Source organism: Plecotus auritus (genome assembly GCF_963455305.1).
Source record: "Plecotus auritus genome assembly, chromosome: 5".
Taxonomy (NCBI): Eukaryota; Metazoa; Chordata; class Mammalia; order Chiroptera; family Vespertilionidae; genus Plecotus; species Plecotus auritus.
In genome coordinates this window covers 99,166,634-99,187,514 of record NC_137776.1, presented here as the reverse complement: position 1 = coordinate 99,187,514, position 20,881 = coordinate 99,166,634, and the positions used below count along the sequence as shown (strand labels likewise).

Sequence of the window (20,881 nt, the reverse complement as noted above, 5' to 3'; positions counted from 1 at the left end):
AGGGTGATGCTGGCTTCATAGAAAGAGCTTGGAAGTATGCCTTCCTCTTGAATTTTTTGGAATAGTCTTGAGAAGGATAAGTTTTAGTTCATCTTTGAATATTTAGTAAAACTCCCTGGTGAAGCCATCTGGCCCTGGGCTTTTGTTTGCAGGGAGCTTTTTGATGACTGCTTCAATTTCCTCTTTATCGGCCTGTTGAGGTTTTTTTATTCTTGATTAAGTTTTGGAAGGTCGTATTTTTCTAGGAATGTGTCCATTTCCTGTAGGTTTTCTAGTTTGTTGTAATAGAGTTGTTCATAGTACTTTTTTTACAGTCCTTTGTATTTCTGTGGGGTCTGTTGTTATTTCTCCTCTTTCCTTTCTGATTTTGTTTATTTGGGTCCTCTCTCTTTGTTTTTTGGTGAGCCTGGCTAAAGGTTAATCAATCTTGTTTATCCTTTTAAAGAACCAGTACTTGGTTTCATTGATCTTTTGTATTGTTTTTTTGGTCTCTATGTCAGTTATTTCTGCTCTGATCTTTATTAACTCTTTTCTTCTGCTAACTCTGGGCTTTTCTTGTTGCTCTCTAATTCTTTAAGTTGTGGAGTGAGATAATTTATTACCATTTTTTTCTTGTTTTGAGCTAGGCCTATAATGCTGTGAACTTCCCTCTCAGGACTGCTTTCACTGTGTCCCATAGGTTTTGGATTGTTGTGTTTTCATTGTCATTCATTTCCAACATGTTTTTAATATCTTTGATTTCTTTGATAACCCAATCGTTGTTTAATAGCATGCTATTCAACCTCCAAGTGTTTGAATTTTTGTGTTCTTTTTTTATTGTAGTTGATTTCTAATATTATGCCACTGTGGTCTGAGAAGATGCTTGATATGATTTCAGTCTTCTAGAATTTAGAGAGACTTTGCCTATGACCCAGTATGTGGTCCATCTTTGAAAATGTCCCAAGTGCACTTGAGAAAAATGTATATTCTATAGCTTTGGGGTGAAATGTTCTGAAGATGTCAGATCCATCTGATCTAGTGAGTCATTTAGGATTGCAGTTTCTTTACTGATTTTTTGTCTGGAGGATTTATCTAGTGATGTCAGTGGGGTATTAAAGTCCCCTACTATGACTGTATTACTATTGATCTCTCCCTTGATATCTTCCAGAAGTTTTTTTTATATATTTGGGTGCTCCTGCATTGGGTGTATATATGTTTACCAGGGTTATATCCTCTTGTTGTATAGACCTCTTTAGTATTATGTAGTGGCCTTCCTTATCTCTTGTTATGTCCTTCACTTTGAGGTCTGTTTTGTCCGATATAAGTATTGCTACCCCAGCTTTGTTTTTATTTCCATTTGCGTGAAATATATTTTTCCATCCCTTCACTTTCAGTCTGTGTGAGTCTCTTGTTCTGAGGTGGGTCTCTTGTAGACAGCATATATATGGGTCGCGTTTTCTTATCCATTCAGCCACTCTGTGCCTTTTGATCAGAGCATTTAGTCAGTTTACGTTTAAATTTATTATTGATAGGTATTTGTTTGTAGCCATTTTTATTTTTTGTTTTTTTCTTTCCCCCTTTTTTCTTCTTTTTACAACAATCTCTTTAGCATTTCTTGCATTGCTGGCTTGGCAGTGATAAATCCCCTTAGCTTTTATTTGTCTGTGAAGCTTCTTATTTCCCCTTCAATTCTGAATGATAGCCTTGCTGGATAGAGTATTTTGTATTCAGTTCCTTGTTTTGCATCACTTTATATACTTCCTTTCATTCCTTTGTGGCCTGATGTGTTTCTCTTGAGAAATCATTTGATAATCTAATTGTGGAGATCCCTTTTAAGTAATTTTGTGTCTCTTGCAGCCTTTAAGATTCTCTTTTGTCATTAAACATTAGCCATTGTAATTATGTGTCGTGGTGTGGGTCTTTTTGGGTTCATCTTGTTTGGGACTCTGCGCTTGTGTAATTATTTTCTTCCCCAAATCAGGGAAGTTTTCTGACATTATTTCTGGTAGGTTTTCTAACCCTTGTTCCTCTTCCTGTTGTTCAGGCACTCCTATTATACGTATGTTGCTTCGTTTCATGTTGTCCCAAAGCTCCCTCAGGCTCTCCTCCTGTCTTTGGATTTTTTTCTCCAATTTCAGTTCATATTGTGTGTGTTTTGCTTCCCTGTCTTGTAATTTGCTACTTAGGTCCTCCGCTTTTCCGAGTCTACTATGGAAAGCTTCCATGGAGGTTTTTATTGTAGCTACTAGGAGCCCAGGACACGATTCGAAATCGCGCGGCAACACCCACCCTCGAGTTGCCAGTCTGGCTCTGCCTCCCTCTCCGGCCCTTGAAGCAGCTGTGGCCGCTGCTGATCAGGCCCTCTCCCAGCGCAGGCGTACGGAGGCCCCTTCCACCCTGCTCCTGACGCTGTGCATGCACCCTCCTCCTGTCCAGTCTACCTGTTTTGGCATCCCGATTAATTAGCATATTTCTCTAGTATATATATATATGTGTGTGTGTGTGTATATAGATAGATAGATATCATTCTTTATTTCTTCCTGATTCCTATATAGGTTGTTGATTTTCTCATCGATCTGGTTTATGAATTGTATGACCCTTATTCTGAATATTTTCTGACATATTGCTTGCCTCCATTTCATTTAGTACTTTCCTAGCGATTCCTCTTTTTTTCTTTTGGGTTTTGTTTTTTTTTGTCTCCCCATTTTTGCTGTCTCTTTCTGGCCCTGGGCTACCTGCTTGGTGTCCAAGGGGTTGAGGCACCTCGCAATTCAATGGTCATGGACTCACTAGTCCCAGGGGCTGGGTCTACCTTGAGTTTCCCACCTTTGTTGTCTCTACTCTGAGTTGATCCCCCTTCTCCCACAGTTCTGGTTCTTCAATTATTCGTTTCTCAGGGTTGGTGGGGGATTGTGCACAGTACCCCTAGTGTGCGACTCTCTGTGAGAGCCCAGAACCCTCTGGCATGCAGTTTGCTGTGTTCCTCCATCCCCTAAGGCAGGATGGTATCCTAGGTCCCTCTGGCAGTGCACTTGCAGCATGGACCTGTGACCTGTGGTTTGGCACACCAGGTCACACCAGCAGCTCTGACCTGGGGTGTGGGTAGGGCATGTGCCAGGTGACAACTCTGTCTGTGCTGGGGCCGGGGTGTGCATCAGCCGAACACTCTATCTGTGCTGGTGGCAGAGCACCCATCACCTCAAGGATTTGTCTCAGCCAGGTGCATAGCACACACTGGGCTACAGCTCTGTCTGTGCTGGAGTGGGGTGTGCCTCAGCTAAAGGGTTTATCTGTGCTGGCAGTGGAGTGCGCTCTGTCTTTGTCGGGGTACGGGGCACTCGTCCAGCGAGAGCTCTGTCTGCTGACGGAGCATGCTCAGTCTATGTGCTTGCCCTGCGAGGGCTCTTCCTATGCTGGTGGCAGAGCACACTCAGGCTGTGCCAGAGGCAGGGCTCTTGCCCTGCGCAAGCTTTGCCTTAGTTGGTGGCAGAACGCAAAGCTGGTGGAGGGGCATGTGCAGTCTGTGCAAGGGGAAGGGAGTTCGACCTGTGAGGGCTCTGCCTAAGCTAGAGGTGGAGTGCAAGCTGGTGGCCAAGCATGCTCAGTCTGTGCAAAGGTGTGGGGCGCTTGCCCTGTGAGAGCTCTGCCTAGGCTGGTGATGGAGTGTGCTCAGTCTGTGTAAGGGGCTTGACACTCACCCTACAAGAGCTCTGCTTAAGCTGTAGGTGGAATGCAAAGCTGGCAGCGGAGCACACTGAGCCTTGCCCGAGGCTGGGTGCTAGCCTTGCGCAGGCTCTGCCTAAGTTGGTGGCAGGGTGCTAAGCTGGTGGCATAACACGCTCAGTCTGTGCAAGGGGCAGGGCGCTCACCTGGCTAGGGCTCTGTCTGGGCAGGGGTGTAGGACACACCCGGCTGAGGTTCTGTATTGGTATCAGGGATGGAGTGGGGAGTTGGGAACCCGTGGCTTGCACTCACAACGTGAGGACCTGCATTGCTCACTGCCGAGGCACGGTGGTGGTTCGACGTGGGTTATGGCTGGCAAGTGGCTCCCTGCCCATGTCCAGGGGTGCTGCCCGAGGTCAGTCAGGATGTTGGTGTGGCAGCACTCCTGGCCTCCTTTGTTTCCCTCTACAAGAGTGGCATGTAATATTCAAAAGTACTAACAAACCAGCAATGCAAGAAATGTTAAAGGGACTGCTTTAAGAAGAAAAGGAAACAGTGGAACATAGGTGTAAAGAAAGTAAAAATAGCAATATATATAAATACCTATTAACAATGACCTTAAATTTAATTGGACTAAATTCTCCAATCAAAAGACATAGGTGACTTAATGGACAAAAAAACATGACTCATATATATGCTCTCTACAAGAGACTCACCTCAGAACAAAGGATACACACAAACTGAGAGTGAAAGGATGAAAAAAATATTCTATGGAAATGGAAATGAAAAAAAAATGCTGGGGTAGCAATACTTATACCTGACAAAATAGACTTCAAAACAAAGGCAATAATTAGACATTGAAGGTCACTAAAAGGAATGGTTCAACAAGAAAATATAACTCTTTTAAATATATATGCACCCAATATAGGAACACCCGAATGTATGTTAAAAAAAAAAAAAACCGCCGAAACTGGTTTGGCTCAGTGGATAGAGCGTCGGCCTGCAGACTGAAAGGTCCTGGGTTCGATTCCGGTCAAGGGCATGTACCTTGGTTGCGGGCACATCCCCAGTGGGAGGTGTGCAGGAGGCAGCTGATCGATGTTTCTCTCTCATCGATGTTTCTAGCTCTCTATCCCTCTCCCTTCCTCTCTGTGAAATATCAATAAAATATATTAAAAAAAAAAACAACAAAAAAAACAACCTCTTGATGGACCTCAAGGGAGAGATTGACGGCAATACAGTCATAGTGGAGGACTTTAACAACCCTCTGACATCACTGGATGTATCTTCCAGATAAAAAATCAACAAGGAAACAGAGGCCTTAATGACATACTAGATCAGATGCATCTAACGGATACTTAACAGAACATTTTACCCAAAGGCAAACGAATATGCAATCTTCTCAAACACGTGGAACATTCTCAAAGATAGGCCACATGTTAGGACACAAAACAAGTCTGTACAAATTCAGTAAAGTTTATATCATTCCAAGCATCTTGGATCACAATGACATGAAGTTAGAAATCAATTACAATTAAAAAACTTAAAAACACTCAAATATATGTAAGCTAAATAGCATGTTATTTTAACAATGAATTGGTTACCAATGAGATAAAACAAGAAATTCTAAACTTCCTGAAAACAAATGAAAATGACAGAATTACAGATGCTTCCCATCCCCCCACCATTGCTGACTGTGGACAACTCTTAATAAATTTTACTTTTGTTTTTTCTTAACTACCAGACCATTACTTCATCTTCATAGAATCTTCTATTATCTTCGTGCTCTCGTGCAGTTCACTGGGATTTATATTTTCTTTACACCTTACAAGTCTAACTGAATTGCATAGTTTATTATCCTATATAATTAAAGCCTAATATGGTAAGTGTCTGGCTGACTGTTTGACCAGTTGCTGTGACCCACACTGACCACCAGAGGGCAGATGCTTCGACCAGTAGGTTAGCTTGCTGCTGGGATCCGGCCAATCAGGACTGGGCAACACGGGCCAGACACACCCTGGAGCCCTCCTGCGGTCTCTCCCCGGCCCCGATCATGCACCAGTGGGGTCCCTCGGCCTGGCCTGAGTCCTCTTGCAATCTGGGGCCCCTCAGGGTATGTTGGAGAGCCAGTTTCAGCCCAATCCCCGCAGGCCAAGCCAAGGGACCCCACAAGTGCACAAATACATGCACCGGGCCTCTAGTTATGAAATAATAACTATACAACAAAAGAAAAATTAAAAGTAAAATCTGTTTGAAAAGATAATGACAGAAAACTTCTCTAACCTGGTGAAGGAAACAGACATACAAGTCCAGGAAGTGCAGATTCCCAAACAGGATGAACCCAAAAAGGCTTACACCAAGACACATTATAATTAAAATGTCAAAGGTTAAAGATAAACAATCTTAAAAGGAACAAGAGAAAAGCTGTTAGTTGCCTACAAGGCAGCTCCCATAAGACAGTCAGCTGGTTTCTCAAAATAAAGTTTTCAGGCCAAGAGGGATTGAAAAATATTCAAAGTGAGGAAAAGCAATAACCTACAACCAAGATTACTTTACCCAGCAAAACTATCATTTAGAATTGAAGGACAGATAAAGAGCTTCCCAGATGAGAAAAAACTATAGGAGTTAATCACCACCAAACTAGTATTACAAGAAATGTTAAAGGATCTTATTTGAGAAGATAAAAATACGGGCAATAACTTGGCAATAAATTCTTATCTGTCAACAAATGAATTTTAAAAAATGAAGAAGCAGAACAGAAACATTCATAGATACAGAGAACATTTTGACAGTTGCTAGATGAGAGGAGGGGTTAGGGCAGCCTTGGGCAAACTACGGCCTGTGGGCCGGATCTGGCTGTTCTATCTGGTTCTCTTGTTCTCCCCTCTGCTCCTTTACTTTGAATTTATATTAGTTCACACAAACACTCCATCCATGCTTTTGTTCCAGCCCTCCGGTCCAGTTTAAGAACCCATTGTGGCCCTTGAGTCAAAAAGTTGGCCCACCCCTGGGTTAGGGGGATGAGTGAGAAAGGTGAAGGGATTAAGAAGTACAAATTGTTACACAATAGTCATTGGAATGTAAAGTACAGCTGGGGAGTATTGTTAATAATATTGTAGTAACTGTGTGGTGTCAAGTGGGTACTAGATTTATTCAGGATGTTCACTTAGTATGTTATATAATGTCTAATCACTGGGGTGATACCTGAAACCAATATAATGTATGTCAACTGTAATTGAAAATTAAAAATGGTTCAGCCCCAGCCGGGGTGGCTCAGTTGGTTGGGCTTTGTCCTGTGCACCAAGAGGTTACAGGTTCGATTCTGGTCAGTGCATATGCCCAAGATGAGACTCGCTTCCCAGTGGGGTCATGAGTTCCCGGAGGCAGCGCCTCAATGTTTCACTCTCACATGGCGTTTCTCTCTCCCTCTCCCTTCTCTCTCAAAATCAATTTAAACTTTTTGAAAAAATTATTTAAAAAATAAAAAACGTTAAGTCTAAAAAAGAAAAAAAGAGCTTGAAGGACTAATATTTTCAGTTTTCACATGATTAAAATCGTTTCCTGGATATCCTTTACCTAAGTAGTAGTTAGGCTAGTGAGAAGCCCTTCACACGGGCTCCAGTGCCCATTTGATAACTCCTGTTCATTTGAGTACTTTATTCCTCAGACAGGATGAGCAGGCCTTTCCCTGCTTCCCTGGTCTTGAAACCAGCCATTTCTCGAAGGTTCCTTGGTTCATGTTAGTGGGAACAGTATTAAGAACCCAAGATCTGGGTGCGAGGGGTACACATTGCTTCTGAGCTATCATAGCTTTAGGCTGTTTTTCTAGACAGAGATAGTCAATACAGTAAAAACAGGTCTTGATACTGATATTTCCAAATGAGATTTCACGGTACAGGTGTTTTCTTGCTTTCTTAGATTTTGTATTTTTGTATTTTTTTATGATACTGAAAACCTTGTTTCCTAAAGACAATGTAACTACTTGGTTTTTTCATCCATACTAATAAAAAAAAGTTTCAGAGTTCCAAGTCCATTTGTCATAAATGAACCCCTTGTTTTCTGTAGATTACTACTAATAGTAAGACTACTGAGTAAAGTTTAAGATTTCTTCACATTCTTGTCTTCAGACTAGATCCCAGTAAGCAGAGTGGGAATGTGTTAAAAAGTCACTTGAAGTGATTCTTTTCCCTGTAGGACATGAAATAACACTTTCTTTTTCCTAATTTATGTTCACATGTTTCCAAAATATAAACTTGAAAAAAGTCGCTCTCTTCTCCATCCCATAAATACCACTTTCCCATGTTCCTATCCCTTTGCTTTTTAAGGTAACCTGATAATATTTTTATTGTCTTTCCAGTCTGTGTTTACTATAATTTAATATATAGTTGTGATTATTTGTTTAAATTGGATTTTAATTTTTGGATTTGCTTTGTGAACTGTTTTAAACATGGAAAGTATGGATTTGGTTCAAAAATCAAAGCTAATGTAAAGATGGAACTGCAAGTACCCCTGTCCCCTCCTAAGTCACCATGCTTTCGGGAGGCTGCCTGTCATCTCTGATTTGTCCTCCCAGAGATTTCTTCCATGCGCATGCGTATATACACAGATAAACACACGTGTTCCTTTGTCCATTCCTTTCTCACAGGACATGCAGCATGCTATATTTATACATACTGTTTCTTACTTGCCTTTTTCTCTTAAGAGTCTACAGTAACCCCTTGATTTTGTGGACCTCGATTGAACAGACTTCAGATTTAACAGACAAAATTTCCAGTCCATATGTCTTATGTGAGAATTAACACTCTGTTAACTTTAAAATGCTTTTAACCAAGATTAACAGGTTATTTTTTTTATCTATTAGATTACTTTTAACAAATTTTGGTGAATAGGCCTTATGTTGGAAGAAACACTAGTAATTTCACAAACATAAGTAAATATTGCACATCTACAACTATAGTCTACATATTTAAATCCAAGTGTCACCGCTCATAAACTATGTTCAGCAAATGATTAGCACATGATCCCCCGCATCCTGCTCAGTAATGGCTTCTATTGTCATGTGGCATGACAGCAGCAGTTAATGTGTGCCGGCCCATGTTCCCACGTGCGCTAGGCCACACCCCAGCCTGTGCATCTGTTTACTCAGTGACTGGTGAACTCACGCATTTACTAGGCCTAGTCAGATTAAATTTAAAATTACAGTAATACATATAGGAAACTTCTGTGAAATTAAACTTTCATACATACTTACTAGTAATTTTAATTACACCAATGTGTCACATTACGTAAAAACAGGTAAACTAATTTGTCAAATTTTTCACATGCATTCAGTAAACTATTTTATTATGTTAACAGACTTTTGGCTTTAACAGACACTCCCTAGCTTGATTATTCCCTTATATTGAGGTTTTATTGTCTTCTGTAGGAACTCCAAATCAGTACATTGACACATCTTACTCATTCTTTTTGTCCCCTCTTAGGGGTGAAGTGACAGACATTGTACCATATGCAGTTGCATATTTGTGATGGTGTAAGTGGTAGTGCTAGGTCAGAGAGTAAATTTGAGTTACTCCTCAAATTTCTCACCTAAAAAATGGCAATAATATTACTATTTCCAAGATCATTTTGAGGAGTAACTATATACTGTAGGTAAAGCACATAAAATGTATCTAGTGTGTAGTGTGCATTATATATACGGGATGGGCACAAGTAGGTTTACAGTTGTTAATGTGGAAATCATCCTTTTATATAATAAAGAGCTAATGTGCAAATGGTAACTACACCATTACGGCTCAGACACTCAACACTGGGGAGAGAGGAATGAGGACCAGCCAGGCTGCTGCCTGAGAGAGGGACAAGCTGCCCGCCCACGGTCCCCTACAGCTGTGGCTGGCCCGGGTCCTGGGTGCCTGCGGCCGGCCAGAGGGAGGGAAGCCTGGGTCCTGGTTGCAGGGCGAGGCAGAGGCAGTTAGGGGCAATCAGGCAGGCAGGCAGACGTGATTAGGGGCCATCAGACAGGCAGGCAGAGGGGTTAGGGTGATCAGGCAGGCAGGCAAGTGATTAGGAGCCAGTGGTCCCAGATTGCGAGAGGCAGTCGGACATCCCCCAAGGGATTCCCCATTGGAGAGGGTGCAGGCTGGGCTGAGGGGACCCCTCTCCCCCCATGCACGAATTTTGTGCACGGGGCCTCTAGTGATACAATACCTAGTAATATACAAGAATAAACTATTTGTGTTTCATGTACTCACAATTGTAACCCTACTTTGCCCTACCCTGTGTAAATATTCTTTGGGGGGTATATTTATGTATAAGCTGGACCTCTTAAAATATGAATGTGTTTACGTTTGAATTAAGGAGACCCTTTCCAGGCGATTCTAATTGCATTGTTCTTTGTTTAAAGGATGTCCAAAATTGTTTCCATAATTAGGTTCCTTTATCCTAAAATGTGTCATACTTTTAATTACGTATATATGAATCTCTCTCTGTTTTTCATTGTAAGTGCTGGGCATGCCTGGCTTCTATGGCGCTCTGTGGCGCCTGCGTTGTCAGCTCCAGGAGTGTGTCTCCTCCTCTGTGAGCTCCAGCAGCGTCCACAACTGCATGTGTGGCCAGGCTTCCCGCTTCCCTTTGAGCTCAGATGATACATTTAGTTCTCTTTCTGCAGGGAGAAAGCTGTCCTTTGTAAAGTTGATTCCCCGGTAGCTCTCTAGGTCTGATTTTATTGATTTCAGAGAGGAAGGAAGAGGGAGTGAGAGATAGAAAAACATCAGTGATGAGAGAGAATCATGGATCAGCTGCCTCCTGCACACTTCACACTGGGGATCTAGACTGCAACCTGGGCATGTGCCCTGACCAGAAATCGAACCGTGACCTCTTGGTTTATGGGTCAGTGCTCAACCATTGAGCCATGCCAGCCATCTAGGTCTGATTTTAAAGCACTTTGAGAAGGGATCCTTACAATAAAAACCATTGCTTAGTTTAGACACATGAAATCTTAGTAACCATTGCATTGGATTTCATGTACTAGAAGGATACTATCCTAAGAGTCACATCTTCACCTTTACGGCTCAGCTTAACCCATTTTCTTCTCCCTGCTTTATATTCACATGGTTCCAAAATATAAAAGAATAGGAAGGTATACAATAAGGAGTATCTCAGTTGGCGCCAGCGAGAGCTTTTTATGTGTCATGTATGCATGAGTCAACTTAGCCTTTTATAGATATAGAATAAACTTGTTTCATTAGACCTGCTTTCTGATGTAGCTAAACTTTTTCCAGCCCAGTGAAGCACCCCAACTTCTCTTCTAGGTAGTTGTCAGTAACACAGCAGTAAAATCAACACGAAGCAGATTATTATTGTTGATCATGCAGGGAGAACAAAGGGTGAAATATTTAACTGCAGCAGTGTTCGACTATATTCTGTGCAGTGAGAAAACCTGAAGTCATTTTCAAGGTCCACCATTTCTTACTTCTTTTCGTGTCAAGTTTCTAAGCTTTCTAAATCTCCCGTTTTCCTGCTAATGAAAAGAAAATAGGATTCTACTGAGTCTCCTATCTACCTACTCCAGGACTTCTGTGAGGATCAAATGAGATGAGGCACGGGAAAATGCTTCACAGACATTTGTTTAAAGTGTAAAATGTTTGCACCTAGCTATAAAGCACGTCATGTTCCTGGGCTGAAGAAACTGCAAAGAGGTAGTCACTAGGGAGAGGAAGCCAGGTGTTGCTATGTAATGTTATTACCTGGTGCCCACAGCCACCATTTCTGGGCTGGGCTGCGCTGTGGGCCGCATTTTGTGCGTCTCAGCAGCATCGGCTGTGATTTGGTGGGGTGTCACTCTGGGGTGGTGACAGGGCCTGTGTCCGACTTAGAGGAAGCCGAGTGTTGCTTTGTCAGCGCCAGGTCCACACTGCCATTTCTGTAAATGGCAAGTACATGTTATGGCAGCTCCTGCGTTGAGCATCTTCCCCCTGGTGGTCAGTGCGCACCATAGCAACTGGTCGGACAGGTGGAGGGACGCAGCATATTAGCCTTCTATATATATATAGATGCTTCCTTGAGATTGTCATAGAGCTTTAACTATCTGAAGGGTGCTGAGAATGACCTAGGTTTAACTTCTTCAGTTCATGGTACATGTTAATTGCCTTTTTTTTTTTTTAATAAACTTTTTTTTATATATATATATATTTTATTGATTTTTTTTTTTTACAGAGAGGAAGAGAGAGAGAGATAGAGAGTTAGAAACATCGATGAGAGAGAAACATCAATCAGCTGCCTCCTGCACGCCCCCTTCTGGGGATGTGCCCGCAACCAAGGTACATGCCCTTGACCGGAATCGAACCTGGGACCTTTCAGTCCGCAGGCTGACGCTCTATCTACTGAGCCAAACCGGTTAGGGCTGTTGATTGCTTTTTAAATGGCACTCACAGTTTCAGAAGAGAAACTTGATGGGCCTTTTACTTCACTGGTTCGATAGTGGACCTCACAGACTTCTGAAAAAATACAACTCTTCTTGGCCAGTGGTTCAGTGGTTAGAGCATTGGCCCACCGTCCAAAAGGTCATGCGTTTGATTTCCTTTCCACTCTCTAAAAATCAAGGGAGAAAAAAATAGCCTCCAGTGAGGCTTAACAACAAAAACTACCTCTGTATGACTATGGTCTAGTACCAGGGAGTAAATGGCGTTGGTGCCTGAGCTGTGTCTGGAGACAAGTTACAAATCACATGTCTGTCTTTTCAGTCGGCCAGCTTTGTCTATCCAGCACCCACCATCTGCGGCCATCAGCATTCAGCGCCCCCCCCAGTCACGGGACGCGGCAACAAGAATAACGCTGCCCTCGCACCCTGCATTAGGGACACCAAAGCAGCAGCTTCACACCATGGCTCAGGTAAACCAGAAGGCTGAACCGTCTGTGTGCTGCTGCTGTGGTTCAAGTGAGAACTGCAAAAGTCACGAAGCACGTGCAATCCTGAAGGCCATGGTTGCTTCCTAACTGAATGGAGTGGCAGATGCTTGTCTGTAACTCTGTTCTGGGTCTCCCCACAGAAAACGATCTTCAGCACGGGCACCCCAGTGGCTGCGGCGACAGTGGCACCTATTTTGGCGACCAACACCATCTCTTCAGCAACCACAGCCGGTGAGTCAGCAGCCCTGCTCCTGCTTTCTGCCCGGTTCCTTTCACTCCTCCGCTAAAAGAGTAGGCCATGAAAACTATCTTAACTTCTCCCAAGAGCTTGTCTCAGGTTTGTGAGAATCTATAATGTGTTCAGAGGCAATCGTTGAAGAATTTTCCTTTTTTCTCCCTTTTTAGGATCTGTGTCACACACACAAGCCCCCACGAGTACAATTGTTACCATGACAATGCCCTCCCATTCATCCCATGCTACTGCTGTGACCACCTCAAACATCCCAGTTGGTAAGTGTGGTACACCCGTCAGACAGAAGCTTAAAAGGGATTTTTCAGCCCCTCTGACCAGCTCTTCTTATAGATGGATAGTATTGATTTTTTTTAGCTGTTGATTTTCAAAGTAGCAGTGAATTTAACTTTTAACAATATTTGTTGTACAGGTTTGGCATGATGGTAGGGAGAAAGGAATAATAATCTTTGAGAGCTCAAAGTAAACTTTAACTCTACTTTTAACTGCCTTGTGCATCAAACTTTACTCTTTTTATGTGTACCTTTTAAAGAAATAAATTAACTTTACTAACACAGAAACAATAGGAAAAGCAAGCAAGAAGCAAAGATCTGGAATGAGGAGAACTGATGGATTGTTTAGGAAAAATCTTTGGGTGACAATAGTGGGAAGACAGCTAAACGTATGTTTTCATTTAAGTGCTGCCTAGAACACTTTATAACTGTCTTAAAGTTTCTTCTAGGCTTCATTATTCCCCCTTTTAAATATTATATACGTTGAATATTTTAAAAAAATCTTTGAAAGGTTTCTGGCAGCAGACTTTAGTCACTAGGAGCAGGGCCTGGCAAACGTCCCATATAATAGTCCGTATAGTAGATGCAGGTCTCCTAGGTTTCTGCCCCAGCTGCTTGCCAGTGGCCAGTGTGAACAGGGGCGTGCCCATGTTCCAAGGAGACTTTCTGGACACGGAAATTTAAATTTCATATAATTTTTAAGTGTCACAAAATGCTCCTCTCCCCTCAACCACTTAAATCCGTAGGCCTTGCTTAGCTCACAGGCCTCATGGAAGCGGGCAGCAGGCAGCATTTGGCTCTCGGGCCATAGGTTGCCAACCTCTATTCTAGGGGCCGCTGTCACTCTCACGGCCTCCCAGATAGACTGCAGCCTGGGAGGCTGCTCTTGCTCGTCCTCTGGCTGCAGGTTTTAGCTCTAGTGTTAGCTTTGCCTCGGGCCAGCATGATGAGCATGCCATCGCCCCCCAAGGTAAGGCTGTGTTCTGTCCGATGGCATGTTGATGTGCTGAGCACTGAGGCCTCGGGGTCTAATGGCCAGACCAGAGGTGTCGCTGCCGCCCATGTGCTCCAGCCTGGCTGTTCTTCTCCCTGCTTGCTTTTTGCATATGTGAGACAGACTGCAGCTGCACAGCCCTCCTACCAAACTTTGAGGACACTTTTCAGAATAATGGTAACCTAGGAAACCCTTACTCCTCTTTCAGGTAACTGGGCTATGCCCACCCTAAGTTGGTACTAAACCCACCCCCACTCCAAAGACAGGTAGCCAAGAGGACACTGCTGCTGGCTCTTTCTCCTGTCACTGCTCACTCAGCCTGCCACCACACTTCTCTCATGTCCCTCTGGAGTTCACTTCTCTTCTGTGAAAGGAAGTTTCTTATGTGTGTCTGGTTTCAGCAGTAATGCACTGTTATTGAAAAGATCATTGATAATTCCGTATTGTTGTGTCAAACCAATGTCTGGCTATACTTGCCATTGTCTGCAGTTATCCTCTGCTGTAACATCAGAGCCCAGCCCCTTCTTTTCATGTTTGCAGTCCAGAGTCTCACCAGGGAATCTGCAGCTGTGAAGAAAATCAGACCAGTGAAGAAGGGGCAGTGTATCTTATAGGGGCTCTTTGGTTTTCTCTTGATCCCTCTGAAAAATTATTTCTAGATTAGTTCTTGTTAATGTCACTGTATCTTCCTAAGAGATCACAGTGGAAGTCACCTCACTAAATGTACCAGGAGATGGTCTGGTATCTCAGTGGTTAGAGCATTGTCCCAATACACCAACATTGCAGGATCGATCCCTGGTCATAGCATATACATGAACCAACCAATGAATGAACGAATAAGTGGAACAACAAAATCAATCTTTATCTTTCTCTCTTTCTCTGTCTATCTCCCTTCTTCCCTCTCTCTCTCCTCCCTTCCTTCCCCCCTCTCTCTCAAATCAATCAATCAATAAAAATTTTAAGTAAAAGTACCAGGAGACAGAACTATGTTCATACATTTTTTCTAAAACTAGCAACTTTATACCTGTCCTAAGTTACTGTATTCTGTATCTCCCAGCTCATTTATTTTTGAATTTTAACCATTTACTGAATTCTTTTTTTTTTTTTTTTAAATATATTTTATTGATTTTTTACAGAGAGGAAGGAAGAGGGACAGAGAGTTAGAAACATCGATGAGAGAGAAACATTGATCAGCTGCCTCTTGCACACCCCCTACTGGGGATGTGCCCGCAGCCAAGTTACGTGCCCCCGACCGGAATCGAACCTGGGACCTTTCAGTCCACAGGCTGACGCTCTATCCACTGAGCCAAACCGGTTTTGGCCATTTACTGAATTCTTGATATGAAAATCATTTGACAGAAATATCTAAACATTTAACATCTACCACCTTAATGTGATTGGTTTCATTTAAGTTCGTTTGGGTTTATGCTCTAGTTTTGTTTTCTTCTTTTATAGTAACCCAAATACTTTTTTTGTTACAGCATAATAGGATCCTTGTACAAAGGTTGAGAAGGAAAACTTGACATGAAACCTAGAGCATTGATCTTTAAGTTTAGGTCTAGGGCAGTGGTCGGCAAACTCATTAGTCAACAGAGCCAGATATCAATAGTACAACGATTGAAATTTCTTTTGAAAGCCAAATTTTTTAAACTTAAACTTCTTTTAATGCCACTTCTTCAAAATAGACTCGCCCAGGCCGTGGTATTTTGTGCAAGAGCCACACTCAAGGGGCCAAAGAGCCGCATGTGGCTCGCGAGCCGCTGTTTGCCAACCACTGGTCTAGGAGATATATTAAATCACCTAAGTGGTTTTTTCCGGGTGAGATTAAATATTGAATTCAGCCATTGTTACTAATAAGAATATATTGGGTCAGGAATAAAAATGATTAACAATGAACATAGGGTTTTCTCCTCTAATGAATGCTCATCTCCAATAGATGACCATCCTGTTTTCTCCTTCTCTGGCCCACACATGCCAGTGTCTTAGAATATACAAAGCAGAGTTAGTCACAGCATTCAGAAAACGAAATTATCGTTGGATGTAGCATTATAGCCAAGTTATGATTTCTGCATTATATTTTCCTTAAATTTCATTTATTTTTAATAATAGAGAATGTGGCTTTTTTAATTAGAAAAACGTAAAGATTTAAAATTTGGAATGTGTTTACGGTTATGAACCACTGTTTAGTTATCCTACAAATGACAACTGCATTCTTTGGAAGTATTATTTTTCCTGCCTTTTATGGGAAGAGTGAAAAACAAGCCTTAGTTGCTTTCCACTCAATACTCTACTTCTTACTGATGGAGAATGTGCCATGCCAGCTCCTCTCTGCATTAGCCAGCAGATGCCATCATCAGTGCTCCAATTGGGCACCCAGCGGGCATCCTGCAGAAACTTCTCCAGCTGTCTCGCTCAGAAACTCCTGGACATCACTGGTGGTTTGTGCTGCTCTCCTTTGGTGTTCGATGCGTTGCACTTTGGGTAATGTGGGGCATCATCCTAGTCTCTAGTGGTTATGTGCTGTCACTGGTGTAACTGGGGTCTTCACACAGATGGAACCTTTGTCCCTCTATGTGGGGTAGGGAACGTACCACCCGTGGACCATATAAGGCCCTACCAAAGCATTAGGGGGTGAGTTAATGTTTGACCAAATACAGCAGGCTAATTTTTTAAATATATTTTTATTGATTTCAGAGAAGAAGGGAGAGGGAGATAGAGATAAATTATTGATCAACTGCCTCCTGCACCCCTCTCCCGCACTGGGGATCAAATGGTGACCTCCTGGTTCATAGATCAACAACACTCAACCCCTGAGCCACACCAGCCAGCCTAGCAGGCTAATTTTTAAGATGATAATTTTGTATGGCCTGAGAATGATGTTATAACTATCCAAATGGCCCTTGGCAGAGAAAAGGTTCCCCACCCCTGCTCTGTATCTCTGAGGTTACAGCTTTTCTTTACAAATTTCGAGGCATAGAGTTAACAGATAGGTCTCAAGAACCATAAAGTATGTCCCAGTTCACCTATATCTTCGAAACAAAATTTGATTGCAAATTGTAGAGGAAAGCAAATTTTGAGCCTGATATTAATTTGAAAACTCTGTTGTTTATTTTGACTTTGCTGTAAGGTATTAGATAAAGTCAGGATATTCAAAATTAAATGATTATCTAGAGAAGGCCTAAGAGATGAGGAAGCTGGGACTTAAAAATTAAAATGATCTACTCCAGGGGTGGGCAAACTTTTTGACTCGAGGGCCACAATGGGTTCTTAAACTGGACCGGAGGGCTGGAACAAAAGCATGGATGGAGTGTTTGTGTGAACTAATATAAATTCAAATTAAACATCATTACATAAAAGGGTACTGTCTTTTTTTTTTTTATTTCAATGGTTCATTTCAAACATTTTAACAAGAAGAATGTAAACACTAATTATAATTTGAAACTTCAAAAAATGGAGGAATCATAGCACAATAACATACCTTATATTGAAGATGGCAAAGGCAAAATAAAATTGCCTAACAAAGGAAAGGTACAAAAGCCTTTCAAATTAAATATAATAAAATAATTTAAAACTAAAACAAATAGAAAAGAACAAAATGTGTAAACAGTAAATTAAACATTTTCTTTAGTGCAACTTCCAAATTATGCCCGGGACGTAGATGTAGATGGCAGTGTAGACTGGGTTGAAAGGTTTTTGGTCTTTAAAACATCAACTTCAGTGGGAACAGTGTTGTTGGTCTCCTTTTTTAGCTAATGCATCAAAGTCTGGAGTTAGTTTTGTTGTGGCTATTCTCAGGATAGATCTGAGGTGTTCGTCAGTTAAGCTGGACCTGTGAGGGGCTTTGTTGATGTTCATGACGCTAAATGTCTGCTCACTAACATAGGTTGACCCAAACAGCACCAGTATCTTCTGTGCCATCCTCCGGATGTTTGGAAAAGTGGCTTCATTAAGTGAAGCATAAAAGTCTCTTAGTTCAAGAGAGCTGAATTTCTCCTTTAGGACAAAGTCAGACTGAAGATCGATGAATTCCAGTTGCACCTCTTCTGGTGCTGTTTCAGGGTTTTGTGACAAAGGACAGGCCACCAGTTGAAGTGACTGGTCAATTTTTTCAACATCAGAAAACCGACGACAGAATTCTGCATGCAGGTCATCCAGTGATTTGCTGTATTTCTTCACGTTTTGGATGGTCTCCTTCTGTGTGGCTAGAGGGGCAAAATGAGTGAAGACTTTGTCTGAAATTTGTCTGGAAAAGAAAATCAGCTTCGATTTAAAGGCTTTCACATTAGTGTACATGTCATGTACATACAGATCTTTTCCCTGTAGATTCACATTTAGCTCATTCAAATGTGAAAATATATCTACAGCAAATGCAAAGTCACACAGCCAATTCTTGTCACTCAGCTCAGTCAATTCGTCAGACTTCCCCTTTAATTTCAAAAATGCACCAATCTCTTCTTTGAGCTCCCACACTCGTTGGAAAACTTTGCCCAAACTCAACCAGCGGACACGAGAGTGGTAAAGTAAGTCGTGGTGATCCGCATCAGTTTCCTCCAGAAACTTAATAAACTGGCAGTGCTGAAGTCCCTTTGCTGGAATGAAATTAACAAGCTTTATGACTGGATTAACAACATGATTAAGTTGTAATATAGACCTGCACAATGATTCCTGGTGAATAATACAGTGAAGAAAAATAACATCTTGGTTAGGGTTCTCCTCTTTCACTTTATCCTGAATTCTTTTTAGCAGTCCAACATTTTTTCCAGTTAAATTTGGAGATCCATCTGTCGTGACATTAGCAAGTTTACTCCATGGTAGCTTCATTTTCTCGATGACAGTAGACACCCGGTCATACAAGTCCTCTCCCCGTGTTTTTCCTTTCAGTGGCTCCATGGCTAAAAACTCCTTCGTAATTTCAAAATTGTCACTAATCCCTCGGATAAAAATTAAGAGCTGAGCAGTGTCCTTTACGTCATTACTTTCATCCAGTGCTAGTGAATAAAACTTAAAGAACTCTGCCTTACTATTTAACTTGCTGGCCAAGTCTTTATCAATCAGTTCCACTCGAGTCAGTGTCCTGCGCGATAAGCTGAGTTTTTCAAACTTGCCTTTGCTCTCTGGACACAAGAGACCTGTCGGAGAAACCAAGATAGCGGCATAGGTAAGCACCTAAACTGCTGCCTCGCACAACAATTTCAAAACTACAACTAAAAGACAAAACGGACACCATCCAGAACCACAGGAAAGCTGGATGAGTGAAAATTCTACAACTAGAAGGAAAGAGAAAAGCTCGCAGAGAATTGGAGGTACGGCAAGGGGTCTTCGTGCGTGCAGAGAGGAAGGGTGGCTGAGAGCCTGGCTGACTTTCTCTGGCTGAAGGGGGAAGGAAGCCCCCAACCGCACTAAACCCCAGTTCTGACTGCACTGAACCCCAGTCCCGGGCGAAACCCCATGGACCCAGGCTCATACAGGGGTAGTCTGGACTGTCAGGTAGAGAGAAAGGCACCCGGAGACTCGGAGACCTGGGGGAGCCCCAGCAGGCAGGGTTCTGGAGGCGCGCGCACCAGTGTGCACAAAGGCTGCGGAGGTTGCCGCAGGCTTTCCCTAGCAGAAGGGAGTCCGAAGCTCCTGACTGCACTGAACCCCAATTCTGACTCCACTGAACCCCAGTTCCAGGCGAGCCCCTGGGGACCCGCACTCTTACAGGGGGGAATCTGGACTCTCATGCAGAGACTCGGGAGCTGGGGAAGGCAGAGGTCTGAAGGCGCGCAAATGCCAGTGCGCACAAAGGGTGCAGAGGTTGCCACAGGCTTTCCCTAGTGGAAGGGAGTCAGAAGCCCCTGACTGCACTGAGCCCCAGTTCTGACTGCACTGAACCCCAGTTCCAGGCAAGTCCCTGGGGACCCACACTCTTGTGGGGGGAATCTGGACTCTCGGGCGGAGACTCGGGAGCCGGGGAAGGCAGAGGTCTGCAGGCGCGCACGTACGCAAGGACAAGGGTGACTGGAAGCCAAGACTCTCTGCTCCGCCCTGAGACTCCACCACATCCAAGCTGAGCACAGAGGCTATTGCAATTTGGCAAGTCTAATCCTATAAGGCTGTCTCCAGCACCAAACTTCTCCCAGCAGAGACACAGCTGATCCTTACAGCCAACTGGCCTGGAGGTCAATTCCTCCCAGTGATACCAACAACAATCAAGACTTAACTACAACAAGGCTGTACACACAGTCCACAAAGGGGTGTACCAAGAGTGTCCACCTCAGGTTAACTGGGGAGGCCTACCCACTGGGCCATATAGGAAACCTAGCACACAAATCTACCTTACCAACTCAGGGAAGCAGTGAAAATGCGGCGTCAAATAAACAGATCACAAACGAAAGAAATGGAGGAAAACAAACGACTGGATATAGAATTCAAAACCACGGTTATAAGGCTTTTCAAGAATATCCTAGAAAAGGCCGATAAATATAACAAGACCCTCGAAGATATGAAAAAGGACCAACTAGAAATTAAACATACACTGACTGAAATAAAAAATATTATACAGAGACCCAACAACAGACTAGAGGAACACAAGAATCAAGTCAAAGAATTGAAATACAAAGAAGCAAAAAACACTCAACCGAAAAAGCAAAAAGCAAAAAAAATCCAAAAAGTTGAAGATAGTGTAAGAAGCCTCTGGGACAACTTCAAGCGTACCAACTTCAGAATTATGGGGGTGCCAGAAGAAGAGAGAGAGCAAGATACTGAAAACCTATTGGAAGAAATAATGACAAAACTTCCCCCACCTGGTGAAAGAAACTTACAAGTCCAGGAAGCGCA

The 20,881-nt window shown here is 42.7% G+C and overlaps 1 protein-coding gene across 2 annotated transcripts in view; it reads left to right on the top strand.

Annotated features, from left to right (window-relative positions):
- SAP130 (Sin3A associated protein 130) overlaps positions 1–20,881 on the top strand; it is a 107,786-nt gene that overhangs the window by 33,589 nt on the left and 53,316 nt on the right. For both annotated transcript variants that reach the window (XM_080670468.1, XM_080670469.1), the window contains exons 8-10: positions 12,381–12,528; positions 12,687–12,777; positions 12,952–13,056. In XM_080670468.1, coding sequence (XP_080526594.1) covers positions 12,381–12,528; positions 12,687–12,777; positions 12,952–13,056 — 344 coding nt within the window. The remainder of the gene's footprint in view (positions 1–12,380; positions 12,529–12,686; positions 12,778–12,951; positions 13,057–20,881) is intronic.